The sequence below is a fragment of the Piliocolobus tephrosceles genome, chromosome 9 (assembly GCF_002776525.5).
Source record: "Piliocolobus tephrosceles isolate RC106 chromosome 9, ASM277652v3, whole genome shotgun sequence".
NCBI classification, from domain to species: Eukaryota; Metazoa; Chordata; class Mammalia; order Primates; family Cercopithecidae; genus Piliocolobus; species Piliocolobus tephrosceles.
In genome coordinates, this window is record NC_045442.1 from 34939136 (window position 1) to 34966358 (window position 27223).

General features: G+C 36.2%; 1 protein-coding gene across 4 annotated transcripts in view; it reads left to right on the plus strand.

Annotated features, from left to right (window-relative positions):
* Window positions 1-27223, plus strand: part of HPSE2 (heparanase 2 (inactive)) — a 795759-nt gene that overhangs the window by 486851 nt on the left and 281685 nt on the right. For 2 of the 4 annotated variants that reach the window (XM_023206177.2, XM_023206178.1), the window contains exon 4: window positions 26472-26645. The exons of the other annotated variants lie outside the window; for them this stretch is intronic. In XM_023206177.2, coding sequence (XP_023061945.1) covers window positions 26472-26645 — 174 coding nt within the window. The remainder of the gene's footprint in view (window positions 1-26471; window positions 26646-27223) is intronic. 4 annotated transcript variants of the gene reach the window in all.

Sequence of the window (27223 nt, forward strand, 5' to 3'; positions counted from 1 at the left end):
AAATCCAATCCTAGGAGTACATCTCTGGCTCCTGTTGATAGATCTTAGCTAATTTCCATAACTCCTGGCTACATAGTCTCATTTGTTTTCTTAGTTGGGTTATCCTGGGCTTTAATCCTAGTTATGAGCCTGGTATTCAGGAGAGGAGGTGGGAGTGGCTCCCAAAGGGATCAACTCTTGCCTTGCAGGGATAGGCTTCTGCTGGGTTTTGCAACACAGGGCAGGTGCTACCTCTTATTAGAGAAGGGTGGTCACTAAACTCTGAGGGTTCAAGGAGCTCTTCAGCTCCAATATTTGGAGCTGAAATCCATCTAAATGGGCCTATCTCATATTTCAGGATACTGGGTTTTTCCAATATAGCCCTGATAGCATAACAGACCAGGTTTGATTGAGTATTCAAACGTCTCTGAATCCCTATAACTCCATCAGATCTTCAGTTTTCTGCTTAGCTGTGTCTGTTTTTCCACCACAGGATGTAACAGCCCTTTTATTAATGACCAGAGAAGTCCTTGGGCTCTCCCACTTAGCCATTAGTTACTTGTTAACTCCCTCGGTTTCTCATTTTTTTTTTCAGGGCCTCAATATAATTTTGCGGTAGCCTGCAACTCTGATGTCTTGATAGATATTTTCTCCTCATGTCTTTTAAATCCCAGAATTATTGCAGCTGCATCCCTCTACCTGGCTAAATTATCAGATAACCACTAATGAAATCTTTAGTAAATGAGCCATCACCTTTTGTCAGGGGCTGTTCATGCCCAACTACCCCATTCAGGATGGCCCACTTTTTCCCTTTTGGTTGGTGAGTCAGTCACAAATCTCCATTGTACTCCCTGTTTTTTTGGACCATTTTCACTATTCCTTGCAGTAGTTCGAGTCTACCAAGAAGCAGACACTAAGATATGATTAGATGTTCTGGAGATTGATTGGAAGCAGGGAGGAACTGGTGAAGGTGAAGAAAGCCTTCAGACCAGCCTAATGTCTGTGGGGGAGGGGAAGGGAGGAGGGGAGGGGAGGGCATCTTAGACTACAGCACTTCCAAAAATGGTTCAGCCAGGCTCATGGTGAGTCCTCAAGCCAAAATTTTCTGCAGAAAGAGTCCTCTAATTTGCTGGAATAAACCTGTCTTAGTATCCTTGACCACTGTGCTCAGTCATTGACTAGAAGCAGCTCACGGGAAATGTGACCTTGGCACAAATGCCGTGATATATGTAGAAAAGCAGTAGCAGTAGCTAGAACCATTAATCAGTTATGCTCCCTGTGGCAGATGTGAGTGGTGCATTTTCATGGTGCACACATACACATGCACACACATACACAGACACATATATACACACAGATAGTTACACCTAGGGATCAGATTCCATCTTTCCATTAGTATTATAATTCCTTATTAGAATGGATTTGTACAACCTTTTTTTGGCCTGTCTAAAGAAATGACCCCCACACGTGGCTTTCTTTCAATGTGAAAACACATACCAAGTTTCCAACAGCTGACTCACAAGTAAGTCTTTGGAACACAACAAAATTAAAAACGGAGAACTTTCTAGCCATGAGAGGCCACTGGGACTATTTCTGGGCACTTTGAGATATAAATCACCAAGTGCGTGCCCTATTACTATTTCAGTGGTTTGGGCAAAGGGATTTCTCTTTCTAGATAGACTTTGCACTTTTTAGATAGACTCTTCAAACTTAGCAATAACATTCCATCTTTGTATCCAAAAGAAAAATAATATACTAGTAATATAAAAACGTGGCTTTTGTATGTGATCGATATGAATAGTGCATATGTTTTTGACTCATTATTCCATCTCATGTTGATAGTCTGCTGGTTGTGTCCAAGTTACTATGTCTCAGCCTATAAATTCCTTGAAAGCAAGGACCATGTCTCATCTTTGATTACACTCAGTACCCAAGTGACTAATTCAGTGCCAGCAAATATTTGGTGACCTCTTTTCTTAACCATCTCCTTCCTTCCGAAGCTAGCTCTTTATAGTTTCACATTAGAATCACAATATTTGGAGAGAAGTCCCATATCTCTATATAGTCATTGCTCTTCCCTGGATTATTTAGCACCCACACCCCACACTCATGGGACAGCCGGGTCTGTCCTAGAGCCAAAATGGTTTTAAGTCAAGTAAGAAGTGTTACACTTGTTATTGCTTTGTCATGAGCTCAGTGGAAACTTTGCCAAAAACTGATTAGTGTGTCATCATGCCATCTTAAGAAATTTCTTCCTAAGAAAATGTCTTTAATTATGACTAAAGATGCCCATTTCCATAATGTTTCTACACAAAATATCACCCCCCCCAACTCCCACTTCCACTCCACCTAAACAACAAGCTATATTCAGACTTTCAAGACACATATATGGAAAGAAGGTGTTTTTTATGGTCACTAACACGTTCTGGAAAACTATGGACTGTGGATGTTTATGTGATGATCTCTTGAGAATTCTTCCCAGTCTTCTAGTGGTTTCCTACATTTCTTCAATTTGCGTATACTTTATACCTTTCAAGAACAGTTTATTGATATCCATTTTCTTATTTGAAACTTAAAATAATGTTGGGACATAGACAAGTTATTATTACGATTATTACTATTATTTGAGATGGAGTCTTGCTCTGTCATGCAGGCTGGAGTGCAGTGGCGCGATCTCCCCTCACTGCAACCTCTGCTTCCCAGGTTCAAGCAGTTCTCCTGCTTCAGCCTGAGTAGCTGGGATTAGAGGCGCTTGCCACTACGCCTGGCTAATTTTTGTATTTTTTCGCACAGATGAGGTTGCACCATGTTGGCCAGGCTGGTCTTGAACTTCTGACCTCAAGTATCCGCCCGCCTCAACATCCCAAAGTGCTGAGATTGCAGGCGTGGGCCACCGTTCCCGACTGAGAAAAGTATTGTTATTGACTTTTGTAAAATAAGGAATCTGAAGTACCATAAAGTTAACTGATTTGTCCAAGGGAACAGAATAAATCTGGGGCGAGTGATTAGAAAACAGACATCATATTTATATATGGTAGACTATAATATTTAGTAAATAAAATAAAACAAACAATAAATATGTACTTAGTATCCACTCTGTGCTGGGTACTGATGCTAAACTTGAAAACTACAAGATCACATATGATCAAGTCATCAAATAATTTATAGAATCTGAAATTGTCCTCACCGTTTTCTACTATCAGTTCATTTTTATTAAAACAAAAATAGCTTTATGAGAATTATAAACCGACAAAAATAAATCAAATAGTAAAGAGGCGCTCATGGTGAAAAGCAAGAGTCTCCTGCCTGCTTTCCTGCCGCCACCACCTATCCTAGCCCTTCTCTCCAGAGATAAACTTTTTCATTAGAACAAGTGAGTGTGTTGAACTTTTTTCCTTGTAGTATTTTTATTAGGAAAAAATAAAACTATCCAAAAAAGTGTAGGGAATTATGTGATAAACACCCATCACCCACCAGTAAGTAACTTTGTTAAGAATGATAAATTTTTACATGGGGACTATTTGCTTCCAATTTTTTAAAAGAAATAAAAAAGTATAGACATAATTAAAACCTGCCTGAGTATTTCTCTCCAATCCCAGTTTCTTTCATTATAACACAGAGGAGGCACAGTATCCTGAATTTTTAATTTATATTTCCCTTTATTTTATTTTACTTATATAAACAGTTATTTTTAATGTATCACTACTATATAGTTATATATTACTATGTCATATACAAATATGTGTAAATGTAATATATACTTATTTAATATATATTTCTATATAGATGTTTATATAGAAAATTGTCTCTCAAGGCATATAAATGTTTATATAGTAATATATATTAAATAAGTATATAGTATATTAAATTTGTACATATTTACATATGATATAGTAATATATAACTATATAGTATTGATACATCAAAAATACATGTATGTTTACATATGAATTTATTACATATGTGTATACAGATATTGATATAATTTATAGACACATAAGTAATATAATTAAAATAAATATTAATATATATTATGTATTAACATATACTATACTATACAGATGTTATAGTATTGTATATAACTATATATTATATATAGCATTATGTAATATACATATATGTATATACAGTATAATATACATATATAGTATCTATAGTGCAATATGCATAGCATATGCATGTATATATCATGTATTATATAAACATAGAATGTATTTCCATGATAAATGTATAGTACTATTTTGTATGTTTTAACCATCGTATAAATAGTATCATTCTACATATATTATTACACAACTCCCTTGTTTTTCACTGTAAATTATGTTTTTGAGATTTATTTCTGTTAATACATGTAACTCTGGTTTGTTTTTAAAAAATTACTTATCAATTCTTATAGATAGACATTTAGGCTGTTTCTCATTTACTCTTATTGCAAACAACCTTTCAGTCAAAATTCTTGTCCTTGTCTCCTTGTGCACAAGTGAAAAAGCTTCTCTGGAGAGAGAAAACATTCAGTTTTTCACTGTTAAATATGACATTAGCTGGAACATTTTGTAGATGCCGTTTATCAAACTAAATAAGTTCATAGATAGCTATGAATTTTTTAAAATCATGAATTAATGTTGAATTTTGTCATATATATCCTCAGCATCTATTGAAATTATCTTGTGCTGTTTCTTATGTAGTCTGTTAATATGGTGAATTACATTGACTTAATTTTGTGGGTTTTGTTTTTTTTGAGACAGGGTCTTGCGGTCTTGCTCTGTCACTCAGGCTAGAGTGCAGTGGTGTGATCGTGGCTCACTGCAGCCTTGACCTCTCAGTCTCAGGTGATCCTCCCACCTCAGTCTCCTGAGTAGCTGGGACTACAGGTGCACACCACTATACCCAGCTAATTTCTGTATTTTTAGTAGAGATGGGCTTTCACCATGTTGCCCAGGCTGGTCTCCAATTCCTGAGCTCAAGCAGTCTGCCTGCCTCAGCCTCCCAAAGTGCTGGGATTACAGGCGTGAGTCACCACACCCTGCCATTGATTTAATTTTGAATGTTGAATCAGCCTTTCATTGCTGGAATAAACTCCACTTGGTTGTGTTATTTTTCTTTATATTTATGAATTAATTTGTGAATACTTTGTTGGGGATTTTTATTACATTTTATTACATTTTATGTTGGCTTGTATCTTTTATTTCTTGTAAGGTCTTTGTTTCATTTTGTTACAAGAGTAATGCTGGCCTCAAAATGCATTAAGAACTATTTTCTCTTCTTCTGTTTTCAGGAAGAGATTTTTTTTGTTTGTTGTTTGTTTTATTTTATTATTATACTTTAAGTTCTAGGGTACATGTGCATAACGTGAAGGTTTGTTACATATGTATACTTGTGCCATGTTGGTGTGCTGCACCCATCAACTCGTCAGCACCCAGAGATTGTTTAGAATTGGTATTATTTCTTCCTTAAATGTTTACTGATGTAGAATTGGTGTCAGCAATGAAGTCAACTAGTGTATGTTCTGTGGTTTTCTTTGTTGAAAGGTTTTAAACTATGAATTCAGTTTCCTTGGTAGATATATGATTATTCCTATTTTCTGTTTGTTCTTGAATGAATTTTGGTAGTTTGTGTCTTTTAAGGCATTGTTCTGTTTTATGGACGTTATTCTTAAATTTATGGATGGTGGATAGTTCATCATATTTCATTTTCCTTTTAATGTTTATGTGGTTTATATTGATTCATCTCTTCCATTCTTGATATTTGGTAATTTGTATGTCTTTCAGCTCATTTTTGGTCAGTTTCTTAGAGTTTTATCAATTTTATTGATCTTTTTGAAGAGCCAGCTTTTAGTTTGATTTTTATTTATTTCAATTTTATTTATTTCTACTCTATTTCTTTCTGCTTGCTTTAGATTTTATTTGCTTTTCTTTTTATAACTTCTTAAGGTAGAAGATTAGATTAATAATGTGAAACCTCTCTTCATTTTATTTTATTTATTTATTATGCAGAGTCTTGCTCTGTCTCCCAGGCTGGAGTGCAGTGGCACGATCTTGGCTCACTGCAACCTCTGCCACCTGGGTTCAAGTGATTCTCCTGCCTCAGCCTCCTGAGTAGCTGGGATTACAGGCATGTGCCACCATGCCATGCCTGGGTAATTTGTGTATTTTTAGTAGAGACGGGGTTTCAGCATCTTGGGCAGGCTGGTCTTGAACTCCTGACCTGATTATAACATTATCTGAAGGAGTTTCAAAATATACAGATGTAATACGTTAAATAGGTGGGGCAAGAGGATAGTTGTTTAATATATTACATCTATGTATGTTGAAGTTCCTTCAGACAATGTTATGATTTTTGCTTTAAACTGACATACATCTTTTAAATTATTTGAGAGGAAAAAATAGCCGATTACCTTTACCCCCAAATTTACTATTTCTGTTGCTTCTCCTTTGTTCACTTCCCTTTGGCATCATTTCTCTTTAGCCTAAAGAACTTCCATTTGCATTTCTTTTAAAGCAAGTTTCTTCACAATGAATTCTACTAGTTTTTCTTCATCTGAAAATGTCTTCGTAACACCTTTATTCCTGAAAAATATATTCTCTAGATATGGTCTTTTATTTTTCAGCACTTTGAATATATATTTCACTTTATTCTGATCTCCATAGTTTCTTATGAGAAATACATAAGAAAAAAACCCTCCTCATCAGAATAATATATATTTGGAACAAAAGAAGTGAGGACAAGAGTCTCCTAAATCCAGAGAGAGAGAGAATGTTTGAGAGCTGGTAGAATATTACAGAGAAGAGAACACATGAGAAGTACATGATCAGTTAAATCATTTTTCTCTTATATGTAATATGTTGCTTTCCTCTGGCTATTTTCAAGATTTTTTTCCTTTATATTTGGATTTAATCAGTTTTATGATTATGTGTCTGGGTATGTACGGGTTTTGTGTTGGTTTTTAGTTTACATTGTTTGAGAGTCACTGAGAATCTTGATTTTGTTAAGTTTATTTTTTAAATCAAATTTGGGAAGTTTTCAACTACCGTTTCTTTAAATATTTTTTTTTTCCTGCAGTAATGTCTTTCTTTTCTCATTCTGGGATGCCAATGGCGTGAGTCTTAAACCTTTTGATATTGTCTCACAGTTCACCAAGACTATGTTCATTAAAAAAAAAAAAAAATCTGTCTTTAAATTGTATATTTCTCCTGTTTTATCTTCAAGTTTATTGACTTTTTTCTTCTGTCATTTTCATTCTGGTATTAGGCCCATCAAGTAAAGGTTTTATTTCAAATATTATATATTTCAGCTCTAAAATTTTCATTTGGTTCTATTTTATGGTTTCTATTTCTTAGACCCAGAATTAGATGAGTTTTATACCCAGAATTAGATGAGTCCCCTGCTCCAGTGTTCTCTTCTTGGAAATCCTCCAACCCCAAACATTTTCTCTGTCTCTCTCTCTCTCTCTCTGGATTTGAGAGACTTTTCCTCACTTCTTTTGTTCCAAATATATTATCTTTTTTCTCAAGGTTTTAGCACCGCCCCCCACCCCCTACCCACGCCAGGTTTTCAGTTCTGTGAGACTGGGGCTGCTTTAGAGGCAAACTGGTGAGAAACAGGGATTTTTTAAAAAGGAAATTCTTCCACATTTTGAGCAACAAGGTCCCATTTTTCAATTATTCTGTGCAGAGATAAGTCCCTTCTTAGGATTTTAGGTGTCTCTGTCATCAATGTCATAGCCATAAAACTCTGTAAGTGTCTAGTCCTATGGGCAGGGCTGGCAGAGAAATGAGAAGAAAGGAAAGGGAAGGAAAGGAAAGGAGAGGAGAAGAGGGGAGGGGAGGGAAGGGGAGGGGAAGGAAGGGGATGGAAAGGGAGGGGAGAGGAGAGGAGGGAAGGGAAGGTCAATGAATATTCTCAAACTGTCTGGCATGTAGTGGGGGGCCTCTTTTTCTGATTCTATGGCTAGAAATAATGCTTTGTTTTTCAGAATTTCTACTTTTAGCACCTATCACACAGTTCTGCCACTTGGGCCTTCCCTTAGTCAAAGACCGGAGGTAAAGGAAGAATGTGAGACCATGAAACTCACCTTTATTACAGATCATTGTCCAGACTGTGAGTTAAGTCCCCAGTCCGCTTGCTACTGTTTACTTTTCGGAATTCTTAGGTAGTTGCCATTTGTATTCTGTTCAGAGATTTTAGTTGTAGTCAGTATGAAATATACAGTGTAGTTGGCTTACTCCACATTGGTTGACAATGGCAGTCATGTCAACTGCCATTATTTGGAAGCTATTTTCTTCTGGGTAAATAATTTTATGTTGAAATTTTCACTGTCAGAATTGTAAATGAAGAAGGAAGTTTATAGTAATAAATGCCTACATTAAGAAAAAAGAAAGATCTTAATAAACTTTTTATCTCAAGGAATTAGAGAAAGAAGAACAAATGAAACCGAAAGTTAGCAGAAGGAAGGAAATAATAAAGACAAGAACAGAAGTAAATGAAATAGAGATTAAGAAACCAATAGGAAAGATCAAGAAAGCTAGGAGTTGCTTTGTTGATTTTGTTCGTCTTTTCAAAAAGCCAACTCTTAGCTTCCTTGATCTTTTCTACTGGTTTTCTAATCTCTATTTCATTTATTTCTGTTCTCATCTTTATTATTCCCATGTTAGTTAGACCAAAAAAAAAAAAAAAAAAAAAAAAAAAAGAGAAGACTTAAATAAAATTATAAATGAAACAGGGGACTTTACAACTGATACCATAGAAATACAAAGGATTGGCCGAGTGTGGTGGCTCACGCCTGTAATCCTAGCACTTTGGGAGGCCGAGGTGGGCGGATCACGAGGGCAGGAGATCGAGACCATCCTGGCTAACATGGTGAAACCCTGTCTCTACTAAAAACGCAAAAAATTAGCCGGGCGTGGTGTTGGGTGCCTGTAGTCCCAGCTACTCGGGAGGCTGAGGCAGGAGAATGGCGTGAACCTGGGAGGCGGAGCTTGCAGTGAGCCGAGATCGTGCCACTGCACTCCAGCCTGGGTGACAGAGCAAGACTCCGTCTCAAAAAAAATGAAAAAGAAAAAGAAAAAGAAATATAAAGGATTATAAGAGACTGCTACGAGCAATTGTACACCGCAAATTGGATAACCTAGACAAAATGGAGAAATTTCTGGAAGCATAAACCTATGAAGATTAAACCATAAATAAATAGAAAATCTGAACAGACCAATAATAAGTAAGATTCTGTCAGTTGTCAAAAACGTTCCAACAAAGTAAAGCCCAGGACCAGATGGATTCACAAGTGAACTCTACCAAACATTTAAAGAATGAATACCAAACCTTCTCAAAGTCATCCAAAAAATTGAAGAGGAGGGAACACTTCCAAAGCCATCGTATGAGACCAGCTTTAGTGATACCAAAGCTGATATCAAAGACCTGATACCAAAGCTGGACAGGGTCACCAAAAGAAAAGAAAATTATAGGAACGTATGGCTGATGAACAAAAATGCAAAAATTCTCAAATACTAGCAAAGCAAATTTAACAGCACAATTAGACACAAATTTATCATGATCAAGTGGGATTTATTCCAAAGATGCAAATTATTCAGTATACACAAATCACTAAATGTGATATACCATATTAACAGACTAAAGGAAAAAAACCATGTGATCATCTCAATAGATGCAGAAAAAATTATTGGATAAAATTCAACATTCTTTATGATAAAACTCTAAATGGATTGATATACAAAGAATGTATCTCAACATAATAAAAGTCATATATGATATACCCACAGCCAAAATCATATTCAACTGTGAAAAGCCAAAAGCTTTTCTTCTCAGATTAGAAACAAGACAAGGATGTCCATTCTTACCACTTATATTCAACATAGTACTAGAGGTCCTATCCAGACCAAGTGGACAACAAAAAAGAAATAAAACCTAACAAGACTAAATCATAAACAACTTATTAATAAAAAGGAAAAAGTGAAATTGTCTGTTTACAGATGACATCATTTTATATAGGGAAAACCCTGAAGACTTCACTAAAAAACTGTTAGAACTAATAAATGAATTCAGTACAGATTACAGGATATAAAATCAACATACAATTGTCAGTAGTGTTTCTATATGTTAACAACAAACTATCTGAAAATGGTATTTTTTAAAACCTCATTTGCAATAGCATCAGACCAAAATACTTAAGAATAAAATTAACCAAAAAGGTGAAAGATTTGCATACTAAAAACTATAAAACATTGATGAAAGAAATGAATATGATACAAATAAATGGGAAGATACCCATGTTTATTAATTCAAATAATTAATATTGTTAAAATGTCTCTACTACAAAAAGTCATCTACAGATTCAATTCTATTCATATCAAAATTCCAATGGCATTTTTCATGGAAATAGTAAACACTATTCTAAAATTCACATGAAACCACAAAAGACCCCGAATAGTCAAAGCCATCTTGAGCAAGAAGAAGAAAGTTGGAGACATCTCACTCTCTGATTTCAAAATATTACAAAGCTAAACTAATACAAAGAGAATGGTTCTGGCATAAAAATAGACATATAGACCAATGTAACAGAACAGAGAACCCAGCAATAAACCCACACATTTTTAGTCAACTGATCTTTAACAAGCGTGCTGAGAACTCACAATGGGGAACAGATAATGTCTTTAATATATGGTGTTGGGATACTGGATATACACACACTGAAGAATGAAATTGGATCCTTATCTAACACCATATGCAAAATGTAATTCAAAATAGATGAAAAACGAAAACAATAAGACCCAAAACTTGTAAAACTACTAGAAGATATCACAGGAGAAAAGTGTGTTGACATTGGTCTGGGCAATTACTTTTTCTTCCAACTTTTATTTTAGGTTCAGAGGATACATGTGCAGGTTGGTTACATGGATAAATTGTGTGTCATGAGTGTTTGGCATACCAATTATTTCATCACTCGGGTAATAAGCATAGCACCCAATAGGTAGTTTTTCCATCCACACCCTCCTCCCACACTCTACCCTCAAGTAGGGCCTGGTGTCTATTTTTCCCTTCTTTGTGTCCATGTATACTACTCACTGCACATGTCAGTGAGAATGTGCAGTGTTTGGTTTTCTGTTCCTGCATTAATTCACTTAGGATAATGGTCTCCAGCTCTATCCATGTTGCTGCAAAGGACACGAGCTCATTCTTTTTGTGGCTGCATAGTATTTCATGCTGTATATGTACCACACTTTCTTTATCCAGTCCACCATTTATGGGCATTTAGGTTGATTCCAGGTCTTCACTATTGTGACTGGCACTGCATTGAACATATGCATACATGTATCTTTATGGTAGAATAATTTATATTCCTTTGGGTGTATACCCAGTAAAGGTATTACTGTGTCAAATGGTAGTTCCATTTTGAATTCTTTGAGAAATCTCCAAACTGCTTCCCACAATGACTGAACTAATTTGCATTCCTACCAACAGTGTATAAGTATTCATTTTTCTCCACAACCTCACCAGCATCTGTTATTTTTTGACATTTTAATAATAGCCATTCTGACTGGTATGACATGATGTCTCATTGTGGTTTTGATTTGCATTTCTCTAATGCTTAGTGATGCGTTGAGCATTTCTTTATATGCTTGTGGGCCATGTGTATGTCTTCTTTTGAGAAGTGTCTGCTCATGCCCTTTGCCCAATTTTTAGTGGGATTGTTTGGTTTTTGCTTGTTAATTTGTTCAAGTTCCTTATATATTCTGGATATTAGACCTTTTTTGGATACATTCATTGCAAATATTCTCTCCCATTCTGTAGGTTATCTGTTTACTTTGCTGATAGTTTCTTTTGCTGTGCAGAAGCTCTTTAGTTTAGTTAGGTCCCATTTGCCAATTTTTCTCTTTTTTTGTAATTGCTTTTGGAATTTTCATCATGAAATTTTTGCCAGGGCATATGTCCAGAATGCTATATCCTAGGCCTTTTTCTAGGGTTTTTATAGTTCTACATTTTACATTTACATCTTTAACCCATCTTGAGTTGATTTTTTATATGATGGAAAGAAGGGGTTCAGTTTCAATTTTCTGCATATGGCTAGACAGTTATCCCAGCACCAGTTATTGAATAGGCAGTCTTTTCCTCATTGCTTGTTTTTGTCAAATTTGTTGAAAATTGGATGGTTATATTTGTGCAGCTTTATTTCTCAACATTGTAACCATTCCTTTGGCCTATTTGTCAGTTTTTGTACCAGTACCATGCTGTTTTGTTTTTTGTAGCTTTGTAGTATAATTTGAAGTCAGGTAAGGTGATGCTTCTGGCTTTGTTCTTTTTGTTTAGGATTGCTTTGGCTATTTGGGCTCTTTCTTGTTCCATATGAATTTTAAAATATTTTTTTCTAATTCTATGGAAAATGTCCTTGGTAGTTTGATAGGAATAGCACTGGATCTGTAAACGGCTTTGGGCAGTAAGGCTATTTTAACAATATTGATTCTTACTATCCATGTGCATGAAATGTTTTCCATTTGTTAATATTGGTGTTGTCTCTAATTTCTCTCAGCAGCGTTTTGTAATTCTTGGTGTAGAGATCTTTCATTTCCCTGGTTAACTGTCTTCCTAGGCATTTTATAATTTTTTTGTGGCTATTGTGAATGGGATTGCATTTTTGATTTGGCTCTCAGCTTGGACATTGTTGGTGTATAGAAATCCTACTGATTTTTTTATATTGATTTTGTATCCTGAAACTTTACTGAAGTTGTTTATCCATTCCAGGAGCCTTTTGGTGGAGTCTTTAGGGTTTTCTAGGTATAGAATCATATTGTCTGTGAAGAGAGATCATTTGAACTACCTGTCTTCCCATTTAGTGCATCTTGTTTCTTTCTCTTATCTGATTGCTCTGACTAGGACTTCCAGTACTATGTTGAATAGAGGTGCTAAGAGTGATCATTCTTATCTTGTTCTGGTTCTCTAGGGAAATGCTTCTAGTTTTTGTCTGTTCAGTATATTACTGGCCATGGGTTTGTCATAGATGGCTCTTATTATTTTGAGATATATTTCTTGATGCCTACTTTGTTGAGGGTGTTTAACATGAAGGATGTTGAATTTTATGGAAAGCCTTTTCAGTGTCTATTGAGATGATTATGTGGGTTTTGTTTTTTGTTCTATTTATGTGATGAATCACATTTATTAATTTGTATATTAATATGCAATGTTGTATCCCAGAAATAAAGCCTACTTGATTGTGGTGGATTAACTTTTTGATGTGCTGCCAGATTAGTTTGCTAGTATTTTGTTGAGGATTTTTGCATCTATGTTCATTACAGACATTGGCCTGAAGTTTCCTTTTTTTGTTTTGTCTCTGCCAGGTTTTGGTACCAGAATGATTCTGGCCTCATGAATGAGTCAGAGAAGAGGTTCTTCTCCTGAATGTTTTGGAATAGTTTCAATATGATGATTGGTACCTGCTCTTCTTTATATGTTTAGTGGAATTTGGCTGTAAATCCTTCTGGTCCCGGGCCTTTTTTTTTTTTTTTTTTTGGTTGATAGGCTTGTAACAACTGATTCAATTTTAGAACTTGTTATTGGTCTGTTCAGGGTTTCAATTTATTCCTTGTTCAATCATGAGAGGTTGTATGTTTCCAGGAATTTATCCAGTTCTTCTAGATTTTCTAGTTTGTGTGCATAGAGGTGTTCATAAGAGTCTCTGAGGGTTTTTTAAATTATTATTTCTGTGGGTTCAGTGGTAATGTCCCCTTTGTCATTTCTGATCGTGTCTATTTGGATCTTCTTTCTTTCATTTTTTTATTAGTCTAGTGATCTATCAATATTATTCTTTCAAAAAACAAACTTTTAGTTTTATTGATATTTTGTATTGTTTTTCACATCTCAATTTCATTCAGTTCAGCTCTGATTTTGGTTATTTATTTTCTTCTGCTAGCTTTGGCATTGGTTTACTCTTGTTTACCTTATTCCTCTAGGTGTGATGTTAGGTTGTTAATTTGAGACATTTCTACCTTTTTCATGTGGGTGTTTAGTGCTATAAACTTTCTTCTTAACACTGCTTTAGCTGTGTCCCAGATATTCTGGTATGTTGTATCTTTGTTTTCATTAGTTTTAAAGAATTTCTTGATTTCTGCCTTAATTTCATTGCTTACCTAAAAGTCATTCAGGAGCAGGTTGTTTAATTTCCATGTAATTATATGGTTTCAAGAGATCTTTTTTTGTTTTGTTTTTTGTTTTATGTTTATGTTTGTTTGTTTTGTTTTTTTATTTTTTGAGACAGAGTCTCGCTCTGTTGCCATACTGGAGTGCAGTGGCACCATCTCGGCTCACTGCAACCTCCAACTCCCTGGTTCAAGCAATTCTCCTACCTCAGCCTCCTGAGTAACTCAGATTATAGTCATGCACCACTATGCCCAGCTAATTTTTGTATTTTTCGTAGAGATGGGGTTTCACCATGTTGGCCAGGATGGTCTCGATCTCCTGACATCATGATCCACCCGCTTCAGATTCCCAAAGTGCTGGGATTATAGGCATGAGCCACTACACCCGGCCAAGAGATCTTTTTAGTATTCATTGCTATTTATATTGCACTGTGGTCTGAGAGGGTGGGTGATATGATTTTTAAAAATTTTTTTGAAAATTGTTTTATGACAGAGCATGTAGTCTATTATAGAATATGTGCCATGTGCAAATGAGAAGAATGTATATTCTGTTGTTGTTGGGTGGAGTGTTCTGTAGATATCTGTTAGGTCCATTTGGTCAAGGGCTGAGTTTTAGTTCCCAAATATCTTTGGAGTTTTCTGCCTTGATGATCTAATACTGTCAGTGGGGTGTTGAAGTTCCCCATTATTATTGTGTGGGTATATAATTCTCTTCATAGTTCTCTAAGAACTTGTTTTATGAATGTGGGCGCTCCAGTATTGAGTGCATGTATGTTTAGGATATTTAAGTCTTCTTGTTGAATGAACCTTTTTTCGTTATGTAATGCCTTTCTTTGTCTTTTCTGATCATTGTTGGTTTAAAGTCCATTTTGTCTTAAATTGGAATAGCAACGCTTACTCTTTTTTGTTTTCTGTTTGCTTCGTAGATTTTTCCCCATCTCTTTACTATTGAGCCTATGAGTCATTGCATGTGAGATGGGTCTCTTGAATACAGCATACAGTTGGGTCTTGCTTCTTTATCCTGCTTGCCACTTTGTGCCTTTTTTGTGAGGCATTTAGCTGATTTACATTCATGGTTACCATTGACCTGTATAGATTTGATCCTGTCACCTTGTTATTAGCTGATGTTTATGCAGACTTGATTGGGTAGTTGCTTTATAGTGTCAATCAAGTGTGTTTTTGTAATGACCAGTAAAACAGTCTTTTGTTTTCATGTTTGGTACTCCCTTAAGAATCTCTTTTAAGGAAGATCAGGTGGTAACAAATTCCCTTACCTTTTGCTTGTCTGAAAAGGATTTTATTTCTCTTTTGCTTATGAATCTTAGTTTGGCTGGATTGGGTACCTGTAGTCAGCATTCTTAAAGAAAAGAAATTCTAACCCTAAGTTTTTTTTCTTTAAGAATGCTGACTACAGGTGCCCAATCTCTTCTGGCTTGTAGAGTTTCTGCTGAAAGGTCTGCTGTTTGCCTGATAAAGTTCCCTCTGTAGGTGACCCACCTTTCTCTGTAACTGCTTTTAATATTTTTTTTTCACAGTGACCTTGAAGAATCTGATTACTGTGTGCCTTGGAGATGGTCTTCTTGGATAGTATCTTACAGGGGTTCTCTGAATTTCCTAAATTTAAATGTCAACCTCTATAGTGAGGTTGAGGAAGTTTTCATGGGGAAAATCCTCAAATATGTTTTTCAAGTTGCTTGCTCTCTCTCTCTCTCCTTCTTTCAGGAATGCCAGTGAGTCATAGATTTGGTCTTTTTGCATAATCTCATATTTCTCAGAGGTTTTGTTCGTTACTTTGTATTCTTTTTTCCCTATGTTTGTCTGATTGACTTGATTCAAAGAACTAGCCTTCAAGCTCTGAGATTCTTTCCTCAGCTTGATCTATTCTGCTGTTAATACATCCAGATTGTATCATGAAATTCTTGTAGTGAGTCTTTCAACTCTATCAGATCAGTTTGGTTCTTTCTTAAAATGACTATTTCATCTATCATTTTATTGGATTCTTTAGATTTCTTGGATTAGGTTTCGACTTCCTCTTGAATCTCAATGATCTCCATTGCAATCCAGATTCTGAATTCTATATCTCACTTCAGCCATTCCAGCCTGGTTAAGAACCATTGCTGGGAAGCTAGTGTGGTCATTTGGAGGTAAGAAGACACTTTGGCTTTTTGAGTTGCCAGAGTTCCTATACTGTTTCTTTCTCATCTGTGGGTGCTGATGTTCCTTTAATTTTGAAGTCACTGTCATTTGGATAGGGTTTTTTTGCTTTTATATTCTTTGATGCCCTTGAAGGTTTGACTATGGTATAAGCTGGATTCAGTTGACTGGTTTCTTTTCTGGATTTCAGGGGCCAAGGCTCAGGTAAGCATTTCTGGGCTGCATGCTCTAACCCTGAGGGCTGGTACCAGGCCCAAGGCTTTGTCCTCTGGCCCCTGAGGTTAAGCACTTGCTGTTCTGGAGGGGCCAATATGTTTCCAGTCTGCTGGCCACAACACTCTGATGGAAGGTGCCAGCAAAAGTGCTTCATTCTTTTTTATGGGTGAATAATATTCCAATGTACTGATATACCACATTTTGTTTATATATTTATTAGTAATGGACACTTGACTCTTTTCCATCTTTTTGACTATTGTGAATAATGCTGCTATTAACATTGAAGTACAAGTATCCTTTTGAGTCCCCACTGTCAGTTCTTTTGGATATATACCTAGGAGTGAAATTGTTGAATCATATGGTAATTTTAGATTTAGCTTTTTGAGAAACCACCACTGTTTTCCACAGAGGCTGCAGCATTTTACATTCCCACCAGCAAGGCAAAGGGTTCCAATTTCTCTTACCCACATCAGCACTTGTCATTACCTGACTTTTTTTCTCACATAGTTATCATTTTTGTAGTGATAATACATAACATCTGTTCTCTCTATGTTTTTACAGAATACAATGTATCATCATTAACTATAGTTGCCTTGCTCTACAATAGATCTCTTGGAAATTATTCCTTCTATGTAACTGTAATTATGTATCCTTTAATCAACACCTCCTCATCCCCACCTCCCAACTAAAGTCCTCAGCATATGGTATCCACCATTCTACTCTCTGCTTCTTTGAGATCTACTCTGCTTCTTTGAGATCTACTCTCTGATTCTTTTTAGATTCCACATATGAGTAAAATGCAGTATTTGTCTTTCTGTGCCTATCCACCATTCTACTCTCTGCTTCTTTGAGATCTACTCTCTGCTTCTTTGAGATCTACTCTCTGATTCTTTTTGGATACCACATATGAGTAAAATGCAGTATTTGTCTTTCTGTGCCTGGGTTATTTCACTTCAAGTACTGTCCTCCATGTTCATCCATGTTGTCACAAATGGCAGGATTTTATTCTTTTTATGGCTGAGTAGTATTCCATTGTGTATGTACGCTATGTATTCTTTATCCATTCATCTGTTGATGGACACTTAGGCTGATTCCATGTCATGGCTACTGTAAATAGTGCTGTGATAAACATGGGAGTGCAGATACCTTTTTGGTCTTTTGGCAGTATTTCTTGATGCTTTTACAGCTCGTAAGATGAGAATATTAATACTGATGCCCTTTTATCTATTTCCCCTACCCCCTTTCAAGACTCTTGCCATTTTCACTAACACATTTATTTTTACTTTATCATTGGTATTATTACATTTTGTTCTGCAATCCCAGTCAAATTATTTATACTTTTCTGCAGAAAGTAGCCACATATCAAAAAGCAATAAAAAGTATTTATATAATTATGACAATATAAATGTCATTTACTGTTGGGACAAGATCTGTGTTAGGTTAACATTTTCCGCTGTATATCTCATAGGCTACTCAAAGAATCTTCCTATCCTCAAGGTCAAATTATCTCTCTTTACTTTGTACTCTTTTGACTGCTTAAGATTATATCACATTTTAGTTTATTTCATATTGGACTTGACTTTCTTATGCAACTCTTTTGTTCCCAAGTTTTTATGACTTTTTTCCTTACAGAATGTGTCTTTGTCACAGTCACATATTTTTCTATCCTTTTCATAATAGTGTTTATTTTCCAGAGCCTGAAAATTCCTTTCATGAACCTAGATAAGAAGAATTCAAATGTTCTTTGTCTCACTACAACCAAATGCAAGGTTGTATTAAGAGCAGTGAGAAGGGAGCCTGTTCCCTCCAAAATATACATGGAATAGACTCATAGAAAGATTGAGAATTGTGTTTAAAAAAGAACAGAGTTTATGTAGAAGAGTTAAGCAATAGCATTAAAGCCTTCTTTTTTAAAAAAATCTTTCCACAGAAGTAAACCCTTAAATTTTAACTTCTCAGTAATTTTGGCTTCTGATTTTGCTTCTTGAGTTCTATCACAACACATTAAAGCTTCTTCATAACTCAATACTTAAGATGTCATCCCTAGTATTAGTCCAACTCCAAACAGGCCCCTTTCCATCGCATGTTTTTCCCCCTTGGGGAATTATGGGGAAGCTGTCCTCAGAGGCCTAACATCAAAGTATTGCGTTCTGTTCGAGTATGTCCAGTCTCTACATTTTGTTGTTCATGTGACTTGATAATCTATCCATATTCTCACACGCTCACAATTAGAATAAGTTGACATTGTTCTATAGGCACCCATTTTTCCTTCTGGAGTCACCAGCACTGTCTTCTAAGAGCTAAGGGTCTGGATCATGTGCCCAAGTTCTTAACCACACAGAAAAAAACACTCTTTCTTCTTGTGAAGGTTGCAAAAGAATAAAATAGTCACAGAGGGGTATTAGAGTTATTTTTGCTGATTAAGAAAAGAACAGTATTGAACTGAGTCCTTACAACAAGTTAACTATGTTTTCTGTGTGATACTTGCATATACTTGGTCTCAAACACTAGTCTGATAAAAATTTGTGCCAATTTAATTCCCAGGTAACAGCTGTGGCTCCATCATTTCTATGAAAGAGGAGCTTAGAGGCCATCAATTTGGAAAGTGAGGGCTGGGGCCATGTCTATAAGCTTTGTTTGCATAGTAGCTTATAAAACATGAAGAAAATGTTTATAGTCTCTGTCAAATAATGGAGGGAAAAGTAGGATAGCTGTGACTTTGAGGGAAATACATAACAAAAGTAGGAAGTAAAAAAAGGTGGGAAGTTAATCCTGAATAGGGAATCAAGGAAGATGAGACTCAAGTAGATGCTCAGCATTAAAGGGAAGAAGGGGAAGAGCTGGGAGGGAAACTAAGCCATGTTGATGACATTGGCATCTGTAAACTGGAAGATCCCTGTGACAGCTCCTGTCTCTCTTCTTTCCAGTGAAAGGTTCTCTACCTCTCCCAACCTTTGAAAATGTGTTGCTTAGTCACGTTTATACTTTCCATCCACATCTCACCGCTTAACTCTGGATTTGCATATTCTGCCCACTCAAATTCTTTACCTATACATCTAAAGACATTACAAACTCAACATGCCCCAAACCCAAATTCTCATCTTGGCCGTCTCCTTCTCTCTTCTCCCAATCTTTCACACTTCCTTCATAAATATCAAGTTTATCTTTCTGTTGCTTGAGCCAAAAACTTCAGAGTTTCTTGACTCTTTTTTTCTCATGTACCATATTCCAATCATTCAGCAGATCTTACTGGCTCAACCTTTAAAACATCCCCAGAAACCAATCACTTCTACCACTCTGCTGCTACCACCCTGGTCCAAGCCACAATGATCCCTTGCTTCAATTATTGCTATTGACTCCTAATTTCCTTGCTTTCACCCTTACTCTTCCCACCTCCTTCAGTCTCTTCAGCTCAGCAGCCAGAATGATGATTTTAAAATGTGAGTTGGGTCATATTCAAAACCATCTAATAGCTTCTATGTCAATGAGGGCAAAAGCCAAAGTTCTTATAATGACCAATAAGGCCCTACACGACATAGCTCTGCTACCACTGTGATCTCATCTCCTACTGCTCTCCCTCTCATTCATTCTGGGGCAGCTACACCAGCCTCTCAGTGTTCTTCACATTCGTCAGTCTCACACCTGTCTTGGACCTTTGCCCTTACTCTGGGACCCTCTGCCTGGAATTCTTTCCATAATTATCTACTTGACTTGCTCCCTTCCTTCCACTGGGTCTCTGATCAAATGATACCTTAATTGTGATGCTTATCTAAAATAGCATACTAGCTACTATTGGTTCTATACTATCTCCTACCCTGCTTTACTTCCTCTGCCGGCCACATTAAATGTTACCTCCATGAGGGTAGGGCCTGTTTTCTGTTTTGCTCATTGCAATATAAATGTGTGTATAAGTGTGTGTGTGTGTGTATATATATATACACATGTATGTGTGTGTGTGTATATATATACATGTATGTGTGTATATATATATACATGTATGTATATATATATCACATGCAGATGCTCCTCAACTTATGATGGGGTTATGTCCCAATAAACTCATCGTAAGTTGAAACTATCGTAAGTCAAAAATGCATTTAATACACCTTAACCTACTTAGCATCATAGCTTAGCCTGGCTTACCTTAAATATGCTCAGAACACTTACATCAGCCTACTGTTATCATCTAACTGAAAGCCTATCTTACAATAAAGTATTAAATATTTCAAGTAATTTATTGAATACTATACTGAAAGTGGAAAACAAAATGGTTGTATGAGTACTTGAAGTACGATTTCTCCTGAACGTGCATTGGTTTTGCACCATCATAAAGCTGGCACTATTATATACTGTATAATCTTGTATATATGTATATATGCAGATATATATGCATGTATATGTGTATATATGCAGATATATATGGTGTATAATAGTTCCTGTCACATAGTAAGTGCTTAATAAATATCTGTTGAATAAATTAATAAGTTAATGAATGTCCAATTTTTTGTTTGTTGGATTGCTTGTCTGTTTGGTTTTTAAAGTGTCAAGTCCTAGGGAAACTAAGAGAAATAATCTGTCATTCATATCTTAGTGTGAATTCATTGACCCTTATCTACATTTTCCTAATAGAAAACTGAGAGTAGCTTTACTAAAGAGGTGGCTTTTCTTGGATCTTGAATTTTTTTAAAAAAAATCTGGTAGTTCTCTCATTACTATTTTGTTTCTTTTCTTCCTTTTATCGCCACAGAACTTCAATAAGTAAGTTGAATGTATCAGAATCTATTCCTTGTTCATCTACTCATTATTTAAGTTCTCATCACACCCTAAATCTAATTTCTAACCTCACTGTTTGATTAATCTAGTGGCTTTTTTTTTTTTCTCAGTCCTTTTCCTCTTCAGTTTGTCATGAACACCTACGGTTATGAAACAGCACTTCCTTCAACTCTCTTCTTTTGGGTTCCTTAAGACGGCATATCTGGGTTCTTCTTCTTCTCTGTTTGTTGTTGTTATTGTTGTTCTCCATGACCCTTATATGTGGACATTTCTTAAGGTTTTCTCTTCAGCCACCTTGCCCTTCAGAAATCTGAAGAACTTTCACAGCATCAACTGTCAGCACTGAGTGACACTCAAGCCTATATACTTTTACATCTTTCTCAAGTCCCAGCTCCTCATCTTCAACTGCCTACTACCCAATGCTTCGTAGAATTATATGCTGGTGAAATGTTAATGCGCCCTGACTAGAAAACATAGAGGCATTGGCCCCCTCTGGTAGAGGGAGTAGAAAGTCATCTTTGGGTATCTACTTGCTTTGATGGAACCTGAGCAAATGTTCCAAGGGAGATTACATGTGTTGAGTATCTACTAAATTCTCTATATTCAAATATGACTACTTTTCTAATAAACTGTAGAACATGTTTCATAGATTAGCAATAATTATTCTTTTTGAGACTTATTTTCGTTCTTGTTACTCAGGCTGGAGTGCAATGACGAGATCTTGGCTCACTGCAATCTCCACCTCCCACGTTCAAGCGATTCTCCTGCCTCAGCCTCCTGAGCAGAGTAGCTGGGATTACAGGCGTGTGCCACCATGCCCAATTAATTTTTTTGTATTATTAATAGAGACAGGTTTCACCATATTGGTCAGGCTGCTCTTGAATTCCTGACCTCAGGTGATTCACCTACCTCAGCCTCCCAAAGTGCTGGGATTACAGGTGTGAGCCACTGCGCCCAGCCTAGCAATAATTATTTTAGACAAATGTCTCTTTTGTCCCTTTCTACTTCTTATAGACCGCTTTTATGCAACAAAAAGGATTTGGGCCTTGAGAACTCTTTGGTATAATATTAAGGCAGAAAATTGCTGTGTGTTAGATGCTATGAAGGATATAAGATACGGTACCAGACTTAAGAAACTTCACAGATTAACTGGGAAAACAAGTCATTCACTCTGGAGAAGTGAATAAATCGAGAAGCAAATCCCAAGATAATATCATGTCACAGAGGAGTGAGATGCCAAAAAATGGTATAGCTCTTGAGTTTAGAGAAAGTTGAAATCACTTTCAGGAGGTTGGTGTGTTCAGGAATGGCATCATGGAAGAGGCAGGACTTAAACTTATTCTTAAAGAAGTATTTCCCAAACTTTTAGCATTCTAGTTCCCAATTTTTGCTATGTGAACAAACTATCCATACTGTTTCTCCCATACTGCTCTTTATGTTGACACATTTTTTTCGTAAATACACTTTTCCTTGCCTTAAACCATCAAATCCATGAAATCATAGGTTTGATATGCTTTTGTGTTTGATGTGTGTTTGTGTTTCTAATACATATGAAACATATACAGTAAATACTCATTATATAGAAATAATTAGTTTTAGAAAAGACTACTTAAATGGGATCAATCTATCCAAAAGGAACATCAGTCATCCATATTACATTTTGATGCAAACATTTGATTTGGATTTTAGTATATAAATGAAACCAAAAATTATGAAAGTAAATAATTTTATTGCATGCTTAATAGATTATAAGATGTCCTTGCAACTATGGATGAGCAAAATGTTATTTAATTGAATAGTGAGTTTTTTTCTGATAAAATAATATAACTTTCATGACATGAATATTAGAGGACTTAAAAATGGACCTCTGTTGATCTTATAGTACTCAAATTATTTTTTTAGTAACCTATAATATAATTCTCAAATCTCAGGGAAACCTCTGGATAAAAGTTATTATATCTAAAGCTCATAGTATATTAGAGTGACTATTTAGTTGTAGATATATAATTATCCAATATTGCAAATGCTCTGTTAAACAGAGAGTTATATTTTCCTTAAAAGCTGTTTAGTTTGGCCAGTTTCTTAACCTATTTTTTGCATAGTTTCCCTCTCTCCACAAAGGATACCAATTCTAATGGTATAGATAAAAGAAACTTCAGTTTTTCTTTTTCAAAAAAAATCCTACTGGTTTTTATTGTATCTTATACAAGTGGGCCTCAAAGTCTTTTTTTTTTTTTTTTTGAGACGGAGTCTCGCCCTGTCGCCCGGACTGGAGTGCAGTGGCCGGATCTCAGCTAACTGCAAGCTCCGCCTCCCGGGTTTACGCCATTCTCCTGCCTCAGCCTCCCGAGTAGCTGGGACTACAGGCGCCCGCCACCTCGCCTGGCTAGTTTTTTGTATTTTTAGTAGAGACGGGGTTTCACCGTGTTAGCCAGGATGGTCTCGATCTCCTGACCTCGTGATCCACCCGTCTCGGCCTCCCAAAGTGCTGGGATTACAGGCTTGAGCCACCGCGCCCGGCCTCAAAGTCTTAAAACAGATTTCTGTTGTATCAATACTACTGAGGTATGGTAAATGCAAGTCCTATTTAAAACTAAAAATGACTTTTTAGACAACTATTATTGAAAATATAAAAAGAGTAGTTAACTGTCTTTCTTGAAATTAATTTCATTATTTCCTTTTCATAAATTTGAAAATCTTATAAGGTAAACATAATTTGTTTTTGTTAAGTAACTAGTTTAAGCCACAATGGGATCAAATTTTTCTAAAGGTAGGTTTATTAGGTTTAATTTAAATAAAGGTTATGAATTCACTTTAATATTATTTTGAATATAAAAATGTATTAATGAGGTTGAATAGTAAAGCAAGTAAAACTATACATCAAAGCAATATGAATAAAATTAAGGCCTATGATACAATTTTACATGAGACTTTGAAAAAAAATTTTTTTTTACCTAATAGCATATAGATAATTATAAAATTATAATATACTGGTTTCATGATCACTTTACTAAGCTATAAATGCATTTCAATTTTAATTGTTACTTTGGAACTAAAAATAATAATTAAATGTATTTCCTGAATGTGAAATTTATTCCTTTTGTTGTTGTTGTTGCCCAGTTACTCAATTCTGGGTAGAGTATGATATAAGTTTACATCCATTTTATTTCCAACTGAAATGAGACAATTTCTGTCCTTGTTCTTGGTGCTTCTTAAGAAATACTTTCTTGTATACATAAGAAGATGAACATGGCAGTCCTCCCATATCCTGCTTCAAAAACTGATAAAATACTCAACCCAATGATAATGATTCTTTTTTAAAGGACTAAAAGATCTATAACAAAATCACTAATGGGGCAACTTGGACACTCTGCATCATCTCTTGCAGAACCTCTGGTGACCTCTTGTGGAACCCTAGTGTTTCACAGAACCCTATTTGAGAAACTCTGCTTTACGTTTAATGAATACAGGTTAATGTAAACTCTTCTATGTAATTATTAATCTAAGAAGCTTTTTAAAACTGTTTACTACCTGAAGTCATGTTATCCATACCTTGGGATACACTGTGTAAAAGGACAAGTAAAATATGGATATGTTTTAAAAAGGAATAAGAGCGTGACAAATAAGGAGAATATTAGAACAAAAGTCAGTGGGGCAAGGAGTTCCCTAACAAATAAACTGGCTGACATCAACAAAGAACTCATTAAGAGAAATAGGGAGGCCTAAAGTTGAGGGGAAAATTATGGGTGAGTTGTAGAAGCCTTGAATTCAGGAAGGAAATGGTCTTGAAAATCCACTAGGGTTTTGAGGATTGAGTAAAACTGGCTGAGAGTTACTAGGGGAAGATGAATTGGCTGAATGGGAAGAATCTGGAAGTAGACAGGCAAGTACAGAGATTGTAGTAAATTATCCAAGTGTAAATGACAGCGAGAAAAAGAATGGTGGAGATAGAAATGAAGATAAATGGGATAAATAGGAGACACATGGTGATAGAGTTGATGGTATCTGGGATCAACCTGATAATGAACATATTTCTTTTTTTTATTTATTTAATTTATTTATTTATTTTGAGATGGAGTCTCGCTCTGTTGCCCAGGCTGGAGTGCAGTGGCATGATCTCGGCTCACTGCAAGCTCTGTCTCCCGGGTTCACACCATTCTCCTGCCTCAGCCTCCCTAGTAGCTGGGACTGCAGGTGCCCGCCACCACACCTGGCTAATTTTTTGTAGAGATGGGGTTGCACCGTGTTAGCCAGGATGGTCTCGATCTCCTGACCTCGTGATCCCCCCATCTCGGCCTCCCAAAGTGCTGGGATTACAGGCATGAGCCACCGCGCCTGGCAATGAACATATTTCTAGTAGTGGTCATAGTATTTCCATTGTCAGAAATATTAGAAATCTGGACTTGAGTGAAAAGTTTTAGAAATCATACTAGGCTGAGCTGTTTTCCAAGACTCACCAGCCAGTCATCCTTCCTGGCCTTGTACCCTGACTATTATTCCTACTATGTCCTGTAGGAATATGGACCTAGCAGTGCCATATTGTCTGACTTTTCAAGAAAAATTAAGAAATTCAGCTACTTTGTGAAATCTTCCCATTTTTAAACATCAACAATTCAACTTTTTGTTAAATAAAACATATGACAGACTAGATTTGGTTGCCAATTTGCAACCTCTGTCTGGAAATCTGTCTGCTGCTGCTTTTTTTTTTTTTTTTTTTTTTTTTTTTTTGTGTGTGTGAGACGGAGTTTCGCTCTTGTTGCCCAGGCTGGAGTGCAATGGTGCAATCTCTGCTCACCGCAAACTTCACCTCCCAGGTTCAAGCAATTCTCCTGCCTTGGCCTTCTGAATAGCTGGGATTACAGGCATGCACCACCACACCTGGCTAATTTTGTATTTTTAGTAGAGACGGGGTTTCTCCAGGTTGGTCAGGCTGGTCTCGAACTCCCGACCTTAGGTGATTCACCCACCTTGACCTCCCAAAGTGCTGGGATTACAGGTGTGAACCACCACGCCCGGCCCTGTCTGCTGCTTTCTAAACGTCACCTTGAGATGTACCCAGACCAAGAGGTAATAGTCCCTTTTAGAAGCCTGTCTGTGTTATTCCTTATTAGTGGGAAGCTCATAGAAAGGCTTTTTATATTAGTTACTATTTTCCTTTTGTTGGAATGTTGATTTGAAAGTTACAAGCCTTTCTCTGCTTCTTCCCAGCCAGGTCTCTAGACAAACTTTATAACTTTGCTGATTGCTCTGGACTCCACCTGATATTTGCTCTAAATGCACTGCGTCGTAATCCCAATAACTCCTGGAACAGTTCTAGTGCCCTGAGTCTGTTGAAGTACAGCGCCAGCAAAAAGTACAACATTTCTTGGGAACTGGGTAATGGTAAGTAAGGATGTTACTTCCTCTGAATTGACAAAATAAAGGGGAAATATAAGTTGGCTTGTGATACAGTCTCAATCAGACTATCTCTAGTACCCTGGCCCAGAAAACATTTGTGATGTTTGGCCACTGAGTTGACTATCCAAATGGTAAAAGACCAAATAGTGAAGGACAGTAGATTTAGTGAATACACACCATTTGCATCTATAATTATCTCTAGTTACCTCATTCCAAATATGGGGAAAATGTCACAAAATGGGAAATTTATAGTGATTTATGACTAACAAATTGATTTTATAACCTGTTTGCACAGCCTGAGCTACCTTTTACAATGTGTGTTCTGTGGAACATTGGTCCTACAAGATGATCCTGCTAAAATAATAATTCAAAAGAGCTTTGGTCAAATATATTTGAGGACCTTTATACAGTATGTGAACCTCCTGAAGGTTCACAGTACACATTAGTATATAAAAGGCTATAAGAAGTCTTGTTGCAAAGAAATCTGTTTGACATTTTTTAACCCAGCATTTCTTAAACAATTTCACCAAGGCTAGTTTCAAGAGTGTGCAGCCTGTGCAGTC